The 18915-nt window shown below is 39.5% G+C and overlaps 1 protein-coding gene across 1 annotated transcript; it reads right to left on the bottom strand.

Annotated features, from left to right (window-relative positions):
• Positions 1-3475: 3475 nt before the first annotated feature.
• Positions 3476-17820, bottom strand: timm17a (translocase of inner mitochondrial membrane 17 homolog A (yeast)). Its single transcript, XM_061889217.1, has 6 exons — positions 17692-17820; positions 9319-9418; positions 5214-5277; positions 5003-5131; positions 4786-4896; positions 3476-3759 (listed from the first exon to the last, which is right to left on the bottom strand). The coding sequence occupies exons 1-6, from the start codon at positions 17715-17717 to the stop codon at positions 3683-3685; spliced, it is 507 nt and encodes a 168-aa protein (XP_061745201.1). The 5' UTR covers positions 17718-17820; the 3' UTR covers positions 3476-3682.
• Between the last annotated feature and the right edge of the window lie 1095 nt (positions 17821-18915).

The raw sequence follows: 18915 nt of genomic DNA, 5'->3' as shown, positions 1-18915 counted from the left end.
GTTTTTTCATTATTACCATTTCAATGTTTGTGTAGTTGTTATGGACATCAAGACTGTATAGTTAATCATTAGAGCTATTTTTAAACTTTTTGTAACTTTTTTACCATATATTAATTTTAAAAATATATTTTCGGTAGGGAAATGTCTACAAAAAAATCACACCTGTAATCCTGTTGTATTCAATTTATAGGTACATATGTAGGTTGTATTACATATTTGTTTTTATTTATATTCAACGTTTTTCCTGGATATGTTTGTATTTATTAGTTATCTACTAACTTGTGTTTTATTATGTTTTAAACATATCATACTATTTAGAAAAATATGTGTTTATTCCTTAATTTGGGTTTTTCATTATTACTATTTTAATGTTTGTGTTGTGTAGTTATTATTATGACCTGTGATGAGAGGGCGACTTGTCCAGGGTGTACTCCGCCTTCCGCCCGATTGTAGCTGAGATAGGTACCAGCACCCCCCTAGGGAATAAGCGGTAGGAAATGGATGGATGGATGGATAGTTATTACTAACATTAAGACTGTACAGCTATTTATTAGAGCTATTTTTAAACTTTTTTTACCTTTTTTTTCCATATATTAATTATAAAAATATTATTTTCCGTAGGGAAATGTCTACCAAAAACCCTGTAATCCCTGTTATATTCAATTTATCACACAAGTGCTGCATACATAGGTTATGTTAAATATATATTTTTAATTATATTTAACGTTGTTATACTGGATAAATTCATATGTATTAATTATCTAATAACTTCTGCTTTATGTTTTAAATATATCATACTATTTGGGAAAATATGTGTTTATTCCTTAATTTCGGTTTTTCATTACTATTTTAATGTTTGTGTAGTTATTATTACTAACATTAAGACTGTACAGCTATTTATTAGAGCTATTTTTAGACTTTTTGTAACTTTTTTTCTCATATATTAATTATGAAAATATTTTCCGTTGGGAAATGTCTACCCAAAAATCTGTAATCCCTGTTGTATTCTGTTCATCACACAAGTGCTGCATACATATCGCACATATGTTAAATATATTTTATTGAATTTAACATTTTTACTGTATATGTTTGTATTATTTGTCTAGTAACTTGTTTTCTTAATCATATATATATATATATATATATATATATATATATATATAGATAAAATGTATCTAATATATCATACTATTAGTGAAAATATGTTATTTATTCCTTAATTTATTGTTTCCATTTTTTATTGTTACTATTTCAATGTGTGTGTAGTAATTACTTACATTCAGACTATTATTTATTAGAACTATCTAACTTTTTGTAACTATTTTACCATATATTACTTAAAAAATATTTTTCCTTAGCAAAATGTTTTTTTTTTTCAATTATTACCACAAAAAGTCTTATTTTGAATTATCTGGTTATTTTGTTGTATTTTAGTTTAGAAAGAGGGACAAGCGGTAGAAATATGTTTTAATTATATCATTTCACTATTTGTGAAATGTTTATTTATTCCTTCATTTTTTTTCTAAGTTTTATTGTTACTATTTTAATGTTTGTGTAGTTATTACTAACTTTAAGACTGAATTGCTATTTATTAGAACTTTCTTTAACTTTTTGTAACTATTTTACCATTTATTATGAAAATATTTTTTCCTCAGCAAAGTGTTTGGTTTTTCAATTATTACCACAAAAAGTCTTATTTTGAAGTATCTGGTTACTTATTTTGTTGTATTGTTGTTTAAATAGGACAAGCAGTACAATTTTTTTTTTTTATTATATCATATTTGTGAAAATGTGTATTTATTCCTTAATTTATTGTTTCTATGTTTTTTTGTTACTATTTTAATGTTTATGTAGTTATTACTAACATTAGGACTGTGTTATTAGAACTATATTTTAACTTTTTGTAACTATTTTACCATATATTAATTATAAAAATATTCTTTCTTTAGCAAAGTGTGTTTTTTCAATCATTACCACAAAAAGTCCTATTTTTGGCTTAATTGTCGTAAAATGGAAATATGGCTTTGTAGTTGCCAACATTGAAAGTCCATTGTTTTATTTTTTTAAATTGAGGGATAATACATATTTTTTTAATTCTTTCTGCCCCTTTTCATTTATAATTTACATTGTTTTTTTTTGTTTTTTTTATGAGTGAAATCAATAAATGAACTACATTGAACTCTAGTATAAACACGCACGGGTCCTAGTGTGGCCCCTGCATCTGCAGTTCACTAAGTTCATTTCAGTTTATCTGGAACATGCATATAGTCTGGTTACTTGTTTTATTTTAGTTTGAATAGAAGGACAAGCGGTAGAAAATGGATGGATGGATATAAAAGTGTAAATATATGTATTATTTTTTTGTTATTTGTTGCTAATTTTATCATTATTGCCATACACAATATTAACATATATTGATATAGTTACTGGCTCTTGTTTTCCTGTTATAATTAAATATACATCCAATAATATATACACTGTACATCTTTTAATTTTCTTAGTATTTGTGTTATTTTATTTTTCTTAGCAGTGTAACTAATTGCTTTGTTGTGACAAATATCTACACTCAAGTTTTTATGGATTGTAGCTCATATTTTTCATATGTTTGTTTTGCCGCTTTAAATTTTATCAATGATTTCCCAATTTTTATATATTTTTTCAGGATACTTGTAAATTCGTCTTGTAAGACTATTGATCACACATGCCTACTAATATTTTGTAAGTCAAATGCCTACTTGAGTAAATAAAAATACAATACCAGTTATTTCAAATATCTTATTTATACGCAAGATATTAGAACACACATGTACATATAAGTGTGAAAGTTGAACTTTCTACCTTGATAAACGTTACATTTGTGTGGTTGACTGCTTCCACTGATATAGAAAACACCCCCCAAAAAAACATTTTGGAAGTGGAATAGTTCCTTAAGCCTTCTGAGAGAAATATGTGACACATTTAAACCCAAGGACTCACAGGCTTCGTTAGTTTGATCACATGACTTAATTCATTAATATTTCCCCCAAATTAGTCCTAAACATGGAAGTACCACAAGGAAGTGAGTGAAAGTACTTTCCAAACTCCAAGAATTCAAACACATACCAACATTCTGATCACTCACATGAATGCTTTTCACTTCCTTTTTGGACTATTTATTATTAAGCCATTATGGCAAAAGGGAATCCTATTTATGCAATCAAAACTTTAGAGACGGCTGCCCTCTAGTGGCCAAAGAGCAGTCCTGCTGAGGCAGCCAATAAACATTGTGTCCTTCACACAGACTCGACTGCATACGTCACACCTTCCGCCTCCTTTTGAGTATTGCTCACACAGGAGCAGCGGTCCCAACAGTTCATGTACAAATAAATAAATCACTTTAAAACAAACTAATAACTCTGAAATAGTTGTATTGTAAGCGATCATGAGGGTGTGTGGGGGCTCAAGCATACTTAAGGCAAATAAAGACGCGCAGGGGGAAGCTTTGAACGTATTTACACAAAAGTATCCGAGTGATATTAAAGTACAATAGATATTTAGGCTGAGCAATGTCCAGATGTCCCTTTGCAGTATCTTGTTCATCTGGTGGGGAGGAGGTTGCTATGGTTACGTTAATCATTGTCAGCCTTTTATATCTTTGGAACTCCAAAAATAATTTTAAAAAGTAGCAGCAGGTCAGTCCTCTTCACTGATATTGTCTGTAATCTCCAAAGGGGGCGGCGGGCATGGAGGTGGGCGCCGGTTCCTCCGCAAACTGAGGACCTGAAATTGATGAGAAAAATGAGCTCAAGTCAAATACTAAAAGGTCTCTTGGAATGCAACCGTGACTTCAATGTTGTTCGGACATGAATACGTGTTCACGAGCACCAATCATAAGCTCCGGTTTGCTTCACTTTTGAAGGAGATACGCTCCCAAATTTCAAATGTATTAAATTTATCAGATTAGATTAGATTGTACTTTATTTATTCCTTCAGGAAAATTAAAATTTTCAGCACAATCCCATTCAAGATTAGACAAACATTACAGGGAGACAAAACAGGAACGCTGACGGGTCTGCCGGCTTCCAGCGCCCCTTACGAAAAAGGTGAGATACAGGTAAACAAGCGGCCCCAAACCCGCCCACTTTACCGACGCAAGGGGGGGTTTGCTGCTAGTGGTGGTGTATAATATAGTCAGGAATTCTCATGGATGCAAAGGATTCTGGGTATTTGTTGTGTTACTGTGAGGCTGTTCTCCCGAAATGTGTTTGTCATTCTTGTTTGGTGTGGCTTCACAGCGTGGCGCATATTAGTAAGAGTGTTCAAATAGTTTTTATCACAACCATTAGTGTAGTCTTTGTCACCCAGTATGCCTTGCAGTCGTGTGCGTGTGTCAGTGGAAGCCACACACAACATATTGCTGGTCTTGTAAGTAAATTGTACATCTTGTAGAAGGCGTCAAAGGCAAAGGCTTCATTGCACGCCCTAATACTTATTAACTGGGTGACTGCCGGCAGACATACTTGAGAATGTTTACGTCAACTAATGTCTTCTTCGCTTTGTGACACGGGTCCAAAATGGCTCTTTGAACGGTAAGTTACCGATCTCTGAACCGTGTATATCAAATAATTCCGAATGGTTCAACCGCCACCTGCCCGAATCTATTTAAAATCAGTTTTTTCGTCATTTCACCCGCCCGACCCGCGGTTTATCCGCGGATGAGACCGCAAACCGCGCATCTCTAGTATGTACAGTACATGGCCTTAACGCACAGCACTAACGTCATGGTGGGTTGAAGTGCAAACTCACCTGTTGGGAACTGTGACGAGGCAAACCTAGAGAGCATAATTCCGGCGCCCTCTATCAAAGCTAGTAGGATGCCACCCATGGCTGCAGAACCCACCATGGCTACTGGGCCGTCTGCACAGGACAGGTTGCGGAGTTAATCACATGGCCATGTGGTGCTAAAACCAATAATCAGGGAAACGGGGACTGTCTTGATCTTTGTGAAAGTGCACACGCTTACTCCTGGCGGCGAGGATTGCTCCTGTCATGGCGCCGCTGGTGATTGAATTCCAGGGGTCCTCCTTCTCTCGCACCTTCACTAAGCCACAGTCAATCATGGAGAAGAGGCCTCCCCACACCGCAAAACTGCCTGACACACACACACACGGGCAAGGATTCTTAGAGTGTCAGTATCAGCTATGGACATGAAGAATCTACGCTCAAATAGTTACCTCCAAGCTGTGGCGCTCTGGTTTTGATGGCTGTCATGCTGCCTCTCATTCTGTGATTCATGCCCTGCACGACAACACAAACACTCTCATGACCACCAACAATTAGAGATGCTAGGATCGGGGTTTTATTTATTTATGTCCCATGCTAAAGTGGCCTTCTGCGTGTTCTCCTATCGACTTTAGTTATAAATGCTTTATATAGAAAGCCATCTACCATCTAGCCACCCCACCACAACCTCCACCTATGCACCTAGGCCCTATTGTCCCATACAGAGTTAAATATAAACAAGTGTATGTACCATATTTGCCGAAAACGCATAATAAAGAAGGAAAAAAACCCAAGTCGCACTAGAGTATAAGTCGCATTTTGGGGGAAATTTATTTGATAAAATCCAACACCAAGAGTAAACATTTGAAAGGCAAATTAAAATAAATAAAGAATAGTGAACAACAGGCTGAATAAGTGTACGTTATATGACGCATAAATAAAGAACTGAGAAGGTGCTTGGTATGTTGACGTAAAATATTATGGTAAGAGTCATTCAAATAACTATAACATATAGAACATGCTATACGTTCACCAAACAATCTGTCACTCCTAATCGCTAAATCCCATGAAATCTTCTTCCTCGGTGTTGATTCTACCATGGTGTCACGCATGATGGTGCGCCATGGTGACATTGCTGGTAATATACACTGAAGCCTTGTCATTTTTTTATTGATTATAAACTGAGGATATACATCCCTGGACCCAGGAGAACTTTAATTAGATGTATGATCCTTTAAAGGGGAACATTATCACCAGACCTATGTAAGCGTCAATATATACTTTGATGGTGCAGAAAAAAGACCATATATTTTTTTTACTGATTTCCGAACTCTAAATGGGTGAATTTTGGCGAATGAAACGCCTTTCTGTTTATCGCTCTTTTTGCGATGTCAGAACGTGACGTCTCCGAGGTAATACAACCGCCATTTTCAATTTCAACACATTACAAACACTGGGTCTCAGCTCTGTTATTTTCCGTTTTTTCGACTATTTTTTGGAACTTTGGAGACATCATGCCTCGTCGGTGTGTTGTCGGAGGGTGTAACAACACTAACAGGGAGGGATTCAAGTCGCACCACTGGCCCGAAGATGCGAAAGTGTCTGCCGCCAGACCCCCATTGAATGTGCCAGAGTGTCTCCACATTTTACCGGCGATGACAGACATGGCACAGAGATGTATGGATAACCTGCAGATGCATTTGCAACGATAAAGTCAACGAAATCACAAAGGTGAGTTTTGTTGATGTTGACTTATGTGCTAATCAGACATATTTGGTTACGGCGTGACTGCCAGCTAATCGACGCTAACATGCTATTTACCGGCGGTGCTAAAGCAGACATGGCACAGAGATGTATGGATAACCTGCAGATGCATTTGCAACTATAAAGTCAACAAATTCACAAAGGTGAGTTATGTTGATGTTGACTGCCAGCTAATCGAAGCTAACATGCTACGCTAATCGATGCTAACATGCTATTTAACGGCGGTGCTAAAGCAGACATGGCACAGAGATGTATGGATAACCTGCAGATGCATTTGCAACTATATTACGTTTCCTTCCACCCACATTTAATGCGAAAAAAACACTTACCAATCGAAGGATTTAAGTTGCTCCAGTGTCACAAGATGCGAAAGTCCTGATTGTTTGGTCCGCACATTTTACCAGTGATGCTAACGCAGCTATTTGGCCATGCTATGGCTATGAATAGCGTCAATAGCTATTCGCTCAATAGCTTCAGTTTCTTCTTCAATACTTTCATACTCCAACCATCAGTTTCAATACATGCGTAATCTGTTAAATCGCTTAAGTCGCTGAAATCCGAGTCTGAATCCTGGCTAATGTCGCTATATCTTGCGATGGTATTCGCCGTTGTTAGTTTACATTGGCAGCACTGTATGACGTCACAGGGAAATGGATAGTCGCATCGCAAATAACGAAAATCAAGCACTTTAAAGCTTTTTTTAGGGATATTCGGGGACGGGTAAAATTTTGAAAAAAACTTCAAAATATACAACAAGCCACTGGGAACTGATTTTTATTGTTTTTAACCCTTTTGAAATTGTGATATTGTTCCCCTTTAACTACTTGGTATTGGATCGATACCCATATGTGTGGTATCATCCAAAACTAATGTTAAGTATCCCAACAACAGAAAAATAAGTGATTACATTTTAACAGATGTTTTGATAAAAGATGTTAAACCAGAAAGTAAGCGGATATTAACAGCAAATGAACAATTAGATTAATAATTCATCCATCCATTTTTTACCGTGTGTTCCTCCTCATTTTGACAAAAATAATAAAACAGGAAATGACAATATTTTACTGCATAGGTCAGCAGTCAAATTAGGAGCCTTGATAACAAACTACTGAAAGAGAAGTTAAGTATGTTCACTGTTATTTAAAGCCAAACTTGTTCTTTGATTCCAATAAGAAACATACGTTTTATGTATCAAAAGATTTTCTGTTAAAGCCAAAATTTACATTTTTTGTGGTCTCTTATTTTGAAAAACATCGAAACGTATTAAAGTACATTAGTTCTGATCTGCGAGCTCGCTCGTGAAACAAATCGTGCTCGTACGTTAAGGTACGGTAATATATGGAAATCATTTTTTATTGTCTTGACCAGGGTTGCACACACTTTTTCTGCAGGCGAGCTACTTTTCAATTGACCAAGTCGAAGGGATCTACCTCATTTATATATATAATTTATATGTATTTATTTATGAAATAGATGTTTTTGTTAACAAGTTACAGGCGTTTAATGCAAGCATGTTCAACACAGAGAGATTCCTTTCTTTCATGAAGACAAGAACATAAGTTGGTGTATTACCTGATTCTGATGACTTGCATTGATTGAAATCAGACAGGAGCGCTGAAAACGTCCGTATTTTTAAATGGAGGAAAAAATAAGTCCTCCTTTCTGTCCAACACCACATGAAAGTGGTTGGTTCTAACATCTAATTTGTCCGGAATCCATAATCGTTTTTACACACTTTACAAGAAACACATTGGCGGCAAACTCCGTAGCTTGCTAGCTTGTGCACTCCAGCTTTCTGAGACTCTTATTTTGTTAATGCAGGCAGGATGAAGCAGCGCTTTTATTGTAAAGACAAGAACTGTGCAGTCGGTCTTTAGAGTTTTGACGGCAAGTACGGCGCGAGAGTGTTGAAATAAAAAGTGTTTCTCGCCATCCTGTCGGTCATTTTTTCTTAATAATGAGCTCACAGCAGCCAGCGTCATCTCACAAGACCCTCGGATGCCGCCAATGTCAATCAAGTGACAAAAATGACGTCTTGGTGATGATTGATGATCGAAAATTTATAGTTAAAGTTTAAGTACCAATAATTGTGGTGGGGCGGTTTAGCTCGGTTGGTAGAGTGGTCGTGCCAGCAACTTGAGGGTTGCCGGTTCGATTCCCGCTTCCGCCAGCCAAGTCACTGCCGTTGTGTCCTTGGGCTAGACACTTTACCCACCTGCTTCCAGTGCCACCCACACTGGTTTGAATGTAACTTAGATATTGGGTTTCACTATGTAAAGCGCTTTGAGTCACTAGAGAAAGAGCGCTATATAAAATATAATTAAATTCACTTCATTGTCACACACACACTAGGTGTGGTGAAATTTGTCCTCTGCATTTCACCCATCCCCTTGTTCACCTCCTGGGAAGTGAGGGGAGCAGTGAGAAGCAACGGTGGCCGCGCCCGGGAATCATTTTTGTCGATTTAACCCCCAATTCCAACCTTTGATGCTGACTGCCAAGCAAGAAGGTAATGGGTCCCATTTTTATAGTCTTTGGTATGACTCGGCTTTGCCTGTTGATCCCAGGGCAGACAATGTAACCACGAGGCCATTGAGTAGGTCTATTTTTTTAATGCCTGGCTAGCGATTGACAAAAAAAAAGAAAAGAAAAAGACATGAACATGCGTCATGGCCAATTGTGGCCATGGAGACTCCCGCTTGCTGGTGATAAAGATTCAAATAATGCCAAACACAAAGGTAACCTAAGAACTCATAGAAAACAGCTAAAAACCAGAATACAGTGTTTTCTTACCGCAGGTGCATTCCTGAAGCCTTTGACTGCCTGGAAAAGTCCTCCTGCAATGGCCCCCATGGTGAACGCACCCCCACAGTCGTCCACAATCCTCCAGGGACTACAAGCAAACGACAGGTCATTATTAAAAAGGAAAAGACCCCCTTTGCAAAATAAACTACTGTGCACCAACTTACCAGTCACACATTCTAATGACATAAGAACTAGGTCATAAGGTGGGAAATAAAATTCAGAACGCTCAGGCCCCTTCTACACTAAGCCGACTGGGGTTATCCAGGGTAAATCCCACCTAACCGTATCCCTGTCCACACGACTGGTCGTTTAAGACCCCCCTCCTCTCTCCGTCAGCCGGCACAACGCGACCTAGTACGCATGCGCGAAAAATGCGCACGCCATCGTCACCTCCAGTGTTGCTTTGTGTGCAAGTTCTTAAATTTAACTTATCTGAACAATATCCAGTGTTGTGGTATCACAATTAACTGGAATCCAGTGTGGTGTGGGGCCCTATTGTAGTGAATCACACCTGAGCCATTATAATTTAATCAAATCTTTATTAGACATGGTCAGGACACTCCTCACTCTTTTGCCTTCACCTTCATTGTCTGTTCGTTTTTGACAAATGGATGAAGTTTTTCGCTGAGAAGAATCAAAGCTGACCCGGACATTGGAAAGTTCTCTTGCCGTCTGAGAAGTGTTGTATCCCAAATAGCTGCAATCGCTTTCTCTTAAAGGGGAACATTATCACCAGACCTATGTAAGCGTCAATATATACCTTGATGTTGCAGAAAAAAGACCAAATATTTTTTTAACCAATTTCCGAACTCTAAATGGGTGAATTTTGGAGAATTAAACGCCTTTTTGTTTATGCCTCTCTGAGCAACGACGTCAGAACGTGACGTCACATCGGTACTCAAAGCCATTTTTCTCTACACATCAGACGCATCGAGTCAAATCAGCTCTGTTATTTTCCGTTTTTTCGACTGTTTTCCGATACCTTGGAGACATTATGCCTCGTCTGTGTGTTGTCGGAGGGTGTAACAACACGACCAGGGACGGATTCAAGTTGATTTACGTAGAATGTGCATCGATTAGCACGGCATGCTAATTGATGCTAACATGCTATTTAGGCTACCTGTGTGTACATATTGCAGCATTATGCCTCATTTGTAGCTATATTTACATCCAGCCTTTCCCTCCATCCACATTTAATGCCAAACAAACACTTAGCAATCGACGGATTTAAGTTGCTCCAGTGTCAAGAGATGCGAAAGTCCCTCGTTTGGTTCTTACCGGCGATGCTTCGACAGAGATGGCACAGAGATGTGTGGATATCCTGCGACACTCAAAGCAGATGCATTCCCAACGATAAAGTCAACAAATTCACAAAGGTGAGTGTTGTTGTTGTTATTGACTTATGTGCTAATCAGACATATTTGGTCGCGGCATGACTGCCAGCTAATCGATGCTAACATGCTATTTAGGCTACCCGTATGTACATTTGAAACTATATTTACATCCAGTTTCCTTCCACCCACATTTAATGCGAAACAAACAATAAAGTCAACGAATTCACAAAGGTGAGTGTTGTTGATGTTATTGACTTATGTGCTAATCAGACATATTTGGTCGCGGCATGACTGCCAGCTAATCGATGCTAACATGCTATTTAGGCTACCTGTTTGTACATTTGAAACTATATTTAAATCCAGAGTTTCCTTCCACCCACAATTAATGCGAAACAATCACTTAATCGACGGATTTAAGTTGACCCAGTGTCAATGCGAAAGTCCTGATCGGTTGGTCTGCACATTTTACCGGCGATGCTAACGCAAAGATGGCCGAATAGCGTCAATAGCTATTCGCTCAACATCTTCAGTTTCTTCTTCAATTTCGTTTTCGCTATCTGCCTCCATAGTCCAACCATCTGTTTCAATACATGCGTAATCTGTTGAATCGCTTAAGCCGCTGAAATCCGAGTCTAAATCCGAGCTAATGTCGCTATATCTTGCTATGCTATCCGCCATTGTTTGCATTGGAATCGCTATGTGACGTCACTGGGAAATGGACAGTTGCTTAAGCAAATAGCAAAAATCAAGCACTTTAAAGCTTTATTTAGGGATATTCCGGGACGGGTAAAATTTTGAAAAAAAAAATTTAAAAATAAAATAAGCCACTGGGAACTGATTTTTATTGGTTTTAACCCTTCTGAAATTGTGATACTGTTCCCCTTTAAGGTATTCATGTGTGATTTCCACAAGCGTCTGTACGGACATAAAGAGAAACAAAGGCATGTCTGGATGACTTGCCTCTATATTTCCAGTGGTTAGCTCCGAGTTACGAAACAGCTTTATTGTGAAGCAGGCTGTGGCGCGTTCTGATGTCACTTCCTGTGTGGGGCGCAGTCTTCTGACATCACTTCCTCTCCGAACTCAGTTTGTAAACGATCAATGAGTCCACACAAAGCAGAGATTCAAGGAATACACGGCGCACTTACCCCTGTAAAAAATAATCCAAGGTGCGGGACCTTAAACGATAGTTTAGTGTGACTGAAACGGGTCATAGGCTAAATATTTATTAATTTAAGGGGTTATTTGGCTTAACATTGACATAGCCTCTGCTTAGATTGATTAAATCATTGTTTTTTTGATTGATTGAAACTTATTAGTAGATTGCACAGTACAGTACATGGGGCTGGGCGATTTATCGATATACTCGATATATCGCGGTTTTGTCTCTGCGCGATATAGAAAATGACTATATCGGGATATTCGAGTATACGTTCTCACGTAGTTGCTTTTAGTTAGGACATTACACTACATGCGTTTCTCACTCTTTGTTGTCTCTCCTTCTCAGAGACTTAAAACAAGCGCACCTTCTTACATACGTCACGTACGTATACGCCCTAGCGAAACAGAAAGGTAGCGGCATGGGTAACGTTAGCTGTGAGAGAAAGAGAGAGAAAGAAAGTGCGAATCTGGTAACAAATGAAGGGAGAATTAATTCCCCCCAGGGAGGGTCCATCCGGTGGTTTGGCTTCAAGTGGGAATATGATGAACAGACAACTGTGATTTGTCAAGTGTGGGGCAAAAGCGTTGCTACAAAAAGTAGCATTAATGCTAATTGTAGCGTAATTTGAAAAGTCACCCGCTAGAGAGTGAACAGTGTTTGAAACTCCGCATGTCAACATCTCCGTTCGGTGCCACACCAACAAAATGCTGAAGCAACCGTTTCCAGATCAACACCGTATGAAAAAAAATAGTCATCAACTGAAGGATATAACATCTGCAGGAACCTACATATACTATTTGATTTCCTATTATGCAGCTCATTTTAATTTGAGTTATTGAAATATTTTGTGTGACATCTTGCACAAAAGTGCACTTTATTTGTTTTAAACTATTGTAGTGGCGTTCTGTACAAAAAGTGCACTTTAATTTAGTGTTCTTTTGATATGTCATCTGAGTGACATCATGCACAAAAGTGCACTCATTGCTTGTCTAAAAATGTCTCTGACAATCTTGCACTTTCTGTTTTGAAATGACATGAATGTTTGTGCCACTGCTTAATAACTGTTTAATAAATACAGTTTTGGTCAATTGACTTAGTTGTGATTTCCCTCTCTGCATGAAAGTTTAAAATGAGCATATATTAACGCAGTATGAACAAGAATGTTTTAATGTAGACACACAGAATCATCATACTGCTGTGATTATATGCATCAAGTGTTCATTCAAAGTTAAGGCAAAATATCGAGATGTATATATCGTGTATCGTGACATGGCCTAAAAATCCATCCATTTTCTACCGCTTATTCCCTTTTGGGGTCGCTGGCGCCTATCTCAGCTACAATCGGGCGGAAGGCAGGGTACACCCTGGACAAGTCGCCACCTCATCGCAGGGCCAACACAGATAGACAGACAACATTCACACTCACATTCACACACTAGGGCCAATTTAGTGTTGCCAATCAACCTATCCCCAGGTGCATGTTTTTGGAAGTGGGAGGAAGCCGGAGTACCCAGAGGGAACCCACGCATTCACGGGGAGAACATGCAAACTCCACACAGAAAGATCCCGAGCCTGGATTTGAACCCAGGACTGCAGGAACTTTGTATTGTGAGGCAGACGCACTAACCTATTGCCCGGCCCTAACAGTACATATTCCGTACAATTGACCACAAAATGGTAATACACCGAATAAGTTTTTCAACTTGTTTAAATCGGGGTCCACGTTAATCAATTCATGGTTTTATAGTTTATTGCCATATTGAATTGTTATCTAATGTGATTGGGGAGTGTACTATACAAATAAGTAATTCATACTGGGTCAACTAAACGTAGAAAAATACACATGGTTAGGGCTCTTAGGGATCTGCTCCCAGAGCCTAAAAAAGTCTGCGGGCTATAGAGCGTTTTCTATTCGGGCTCCAGTACTCTGGAATGTCCTCCCGGTAACAGTTCGAGATGCTACCTCAGTAGAAGCATTAAAGTCCCATCTTAAAACTCATTTGTATACTCTAGCCTTTAAATAGTCCCCCTTTTTAGACCAGTTGATGTACCGCACCTGTCCAAGAAGTCGCATTAATGGTAAAAAGTGTTTTTTATTATTGTTGGTTAGCCTCAGAATAACAATGTTATTGAAAAGAATAAGAGACTTATTATACTCTAAAAATTTTGGTCTTTCTTAAAAATGCACGCATATAGTTGTATTCAGTGTTAAAAAAAATAAATTTTATGGCTCTCATGGAAATACTTTTAAAAATATTTGGCTTGTATGGCTCTCTCAGCCAAAAAGGTTCCCGGCCCCTGGTCTACAGCAAGCAGGTAACGTAGCTAGCATGATAATACGTCCTCTCCTCAGTCCCAGGCATCTTGGTTTAACGTCCATCCATCCATCCATCTATTCCGCCTTCTTCTGCTTATCCAAGGTCGGGTCGCGGGGGCAGCAGCCTAAGCAGGGAAGCCCAGACTTTTCTCTCCCCAGTCACTTTGTCCAGCTCTTCTCGGGGGATCCTGAGGCGTTCCCAGGACAGCCGGAAGACATAGTCTTCCCAACGTGTCTTGGGTCTTCCCCGTGGCCTCCTACCAGTCGGACGTGCCCTAAACACCTCCCTAGGGAGGCGTTCGGGTGGCATCCTGACCAGATGCCCGAACCACCTCATCTGGCTCCTCTCGATGTGGAGGAGCAGCGGCTTTACTTTGAGCTCCTCCCGGATGACATAGCTTCTCACCCTATCTCTAAGGGAGAGCCCTGCCACCCTTCGGAGGAAACTCATTTTGGGTGCTTGTATCCGTGATCTTGTCCTTTCGGTCATGACCCAAACCTCATGATCATAGGTGAGGATGGGAACGTCGAGAGCTTTGCTTTGCGTCCGCATTACTGAAGACGCCGCACCGATCCGCCTATTGATCTCACGATCCACTCTCGCCCCACTCGTGAACAAGACTCTTAGGTACTTGAACTCCTCCACTTGGGGAAGGGTCTCCTCCCCAACCCGGAGATGGCACTCCACCCTTTTCCGGGAGAGAACCATGGACTCGGACTTGGAGGTGCTGATTCTCATTCCGGCCGCTTCACACTAGGCTGCGAACCGATCCAGTGAGAGCTGAAGATCCCGGCCAGATGAAGCCATCAGGACCACATCGTCTGCAAAAAGCAGAGACCTAATCCCGCAGCCACCAAACCGGAGCCCCTCAACGCCTTGACTGCGCCTAGAAAGTCTGTCCATAAAAGTTATGAACAGAATCGGTGACAAAGGACAGCCTTGGCGGAGCCCAACCCTCAATGGAAATGTGTCCGACTTACTGCCGGCATTGCGGACCAAGCTCTGACACTGATCATACAGGGAGCGAACCGCCACAATAAGACAGTCTGATACCCCATACTCTCTGATAGAGATGCGCGGTTTGGGGTCTCATCCACTGAGTCCGCGGATAAACCGCGGGTTAGGCGGGTGACATGACGAAAAAATAAATTTTAAATAGATTCGGGCAGGTGGCGGTTGAACCATTTGGAAATATATGATATACACGGTTCAGAGATCGGTAACTTTTACCGTTCAAGCTATTTTGGACCCGTGTCACAAAGAGAAGAAGTCATTAGTTGACGTAAGCATTATCAAGTATGTCTGCCGGCAGTCACCCAGTTAATAAGTATTAGGGCGTGCTATGAAGCCTTTGCCTTTGACGCCTTCTACAACATGTACAAGGACGGCGTGGCGCAGTGGGAGAGTAGCCGTGCGCAACCCGAGGGTCCCTGGTTCAATCCCCACCTAGTACCAACATCGTCATGTCCGTTGTGTCCTTGAGCAATACACTTCACCCTTGCTCCTGATGGGTGCTGGTTAGTGCCTTGCATGGCAGCTCCCTCCATCAGTGTGTGAATGTGTGTGTGAATGGGTAAATGTGGAAGTAGTGTCAAAGCGCTTTGAGTACCTTGAAGGTAGAAAAGCGCTATACAAGTACAACCCATGTATCATTTATTTATTTACAATTTACTTACAAGTCCAGCAATATGTTGTTTGTGGCTTCCACTGACACACGCACACGACTGCAAGGCATACTGGGTGACACAGAGTACACTAAAGGTTGTGATATAAACAATTTGAACACTCTTACTAATATGCGCCACACCAAACAAGAATGACAAACACATTTCGGGACAACATCCTCACAGTAACACAACACAAACGCAACACAACACATACTCAGAATGCTTTGTATCCATGACACATCCTGACTATGTTATACACCCCACTAGCAGCAAAACCCCCCACCCGTGCGTCGGTAAGGTGGGCGGTGTTGGGGGCGCGGATGTGTAAAGTATATTCAGGAAGTTTCATGGATGCAAAGGATTCTGGGTATTTGTTGTGTTGCGTTTATGTTGTGTTTCTGTGAGGATGTTCTCCCGAAATGTGTTGGTCATTCTTGTTTGGTGTGGCTTCACAGCGTGGCGCATATTGGTAAGAGTATTAAAATTGTTTATATCACAACCATTAGTGTACTCTGTGTCACCCAGTATGCGTTGCAGTCGTGTGCGTGTGTCAGTGGAAGCCACACACAACGTATTGCTGGTCTTGCAAGTAAAATGTACATGTTGTAGAAGGCGTCAAAGGCTTCATTGCACGCCCTAATACTTATTAACTGGGTGACTGCCGGCAGACATACTTGAGAATGTTTACGTCAACTTATGTCTTTTTCGCATTGTGACACGGGTCCAAAATGGCTCTTTGAACGGAAAGTTACCGATCTCTGAACCGTGTATATCAAATAATTCCGAATGGTTCAACCGCCACTCGTCCGAATCTATTTAAAATCTATTTTTTCGTCATGTCACCCGACCCTCGGTTTATCCGCGGATGAGACCGCAAACCGCACATCTCTAGTATGTACAGTACATGGCCTTAACGCACAGCACTAACGTCATGGTGGGTTGAAGTACAAACTCACCTGTTGGGAACTGTGACGAGGCAAACCTAGAGAGCATAATTCCGGCGCCCTCTATCAAAGCTAGTAGGATGCCACTCATGGCTGCAGAACCCACCATGGCTACTGGGCCATCTGCACAGGACATAGGCAATGGCTTCTCAGCACGCCCTTATTCCCGTTATCTGAATGATCACCATCGGATATTCGCGAAAACGTTAGCAGCTCCCATTGCTTTCTTTACTTTGTGACACAGGTCAAACTAGCTCTTTTAGTGGTAAAGGTCACCGACTCCGGATATATAACAACGGGCGGGTGGCGGGCGGTTGCGGTTCTGATAAAATGTTGGTTCGGGTGGATGGCAGGTGGATGACGACTTTAGTGATGCGGTTGCGGATGGTATAATTGCCTATCCGCGCATCTCTACTCTCTGAGCACTCTCCACAGGACTTCCCGAGGGACACGGTCGAGTGCCTTCTCCAAGTCCACAAAGCACCTGTAGACTGGTTGGGCAAACTCCCATGCACCTTCAAGGACCCTGCCGAGACTATAGAGCTGCTCCACAGTTCCACGACCAAGACAAAAACGTTGTTTAACATATGCTTTATAAATGTTACCGTACAAATGTTAGTGGGTGTCGAGATAGTAGTTAAAGTTTAAGACAATTGAAATGATGACATAAGGTTGTGTCTGGGAAGGGGGGGGGGGGCACCCGCAAGGTCACTACAACGTGCTTTTAGCCTTGTCGTCACGGCTAGCGCATTCTAACGAGAATTTAGCATCCGTGCTAACTAGCCGGCTCTGAAGAGTTTCGGCTAATAGCGGTGTGCCAAAAAGAAAACGTCCCCGCACCCACATACACTACTGCGTCTAAAACTCATTGATATAAAGGCGTTAAGGAGAAAATATGGCGTGAATATTTGTTTAATTTTGGTTAAAATTACTCACCACGGCTCTCTGGCATATTCCTCCATTTTGTTCGTCGACTGTTTCCCCGCCCCGTGACGCAACTTGTGATGACGTAACTTGTGATGACGCAACAAGTGACGTCAAGCCAACACGACGTTTAGTCGAAATTCATAAATGTAAGTTTTGCACTTTTATTATATATATATATATATATATATATATATATATATATATATATATATATATATATATATATATATATATATATCCATTTTCTACCGCTTATTTCCTTTTGGGGTCGCGGGGGGCGCTGGCGCCTATCTCAGCTACAATCGGGCGGAATATATATATATATATATATATATATATATATATATATATATATATATATATATATATATATATATATATATATATATATATATATATATATATATAGTATTGTATTTTAGTTACTTTGAATTTACAACCGCCTGGCGCACTGTTCTTTTTTATTTTGTACTGTTTTTGTATATATCTTGATTTTGTTTCTCGTCTGTTTGTTTGTACATGTTGAAATTTATAGATAAAAGTTAAAAAAAGTAAAAAAAAATAAAATTCATGAACGTAAGTTTCTCAATACCCGACCTGTCTTTTGTACCTTTAAAAAAGATTTAAAATTCTACATTAAAATACTCTACCTCTAACAATAAAAAAGCTGTGAAAACGATGTTTTGATGCTGTGTTCCAAATTTAAGTTATTTACTGAAATTGAGTGAGCCTATGGTTTTGCACTTTGTTTATTATATATATATATATATATATATATTTTTTTTTTTTTTTTTTTTTTATTATTATTTTTTTTTTTATTATTATTATTTTTTAATTTATTCATTTTTTTTCCATTTTAGTTACTTTGAATTTACAACCCCCTGGCGCTGTTTTATTTTGTACTGTTTTGTACTGTTATTTTTTTTTCGTCTGTTTGTTTGTAAATGCTGAAATTTACAAATAAAAGTAAAAAAAAAAAAAAGTTTAGTCGAAATGAGGCATTCATGTACATAAACAGAAGTGGGAAAATAGCAAATGGCGTTGAAAGATGAAACGATGATGCTGTGTTCCAAATTTAAGTTATTTTACTGAAATTGAGTGAGCCCATGGATTCGTACTTTGTTTATATATATATATATATATATATATATATATATATATAGTGCGTCTGCCTCACAATACGGAGTTCCTACAGTCCTGGGTTCAAATCCAGGCTCGGGATCTTTCTGTGTG

This window comes from Nerophis ophidion, linkage group LG02 (genome assembly GCF_033978795.1).
Source record: "Nerophis ophidion isolate RoL-2023_Sa linkage group LG02, RoL_Noph_v1.0, whole genome shotgun sequence".
NCBI lineage: Eukaryota > Metazoa > Chordata > Actinopteri > Syngnathiformes > Syngnathidae > Nerophis > Nerophis ophidion.
This window is presented reverse-complemented; position numbering and strand designations above follow the sequence as displayed.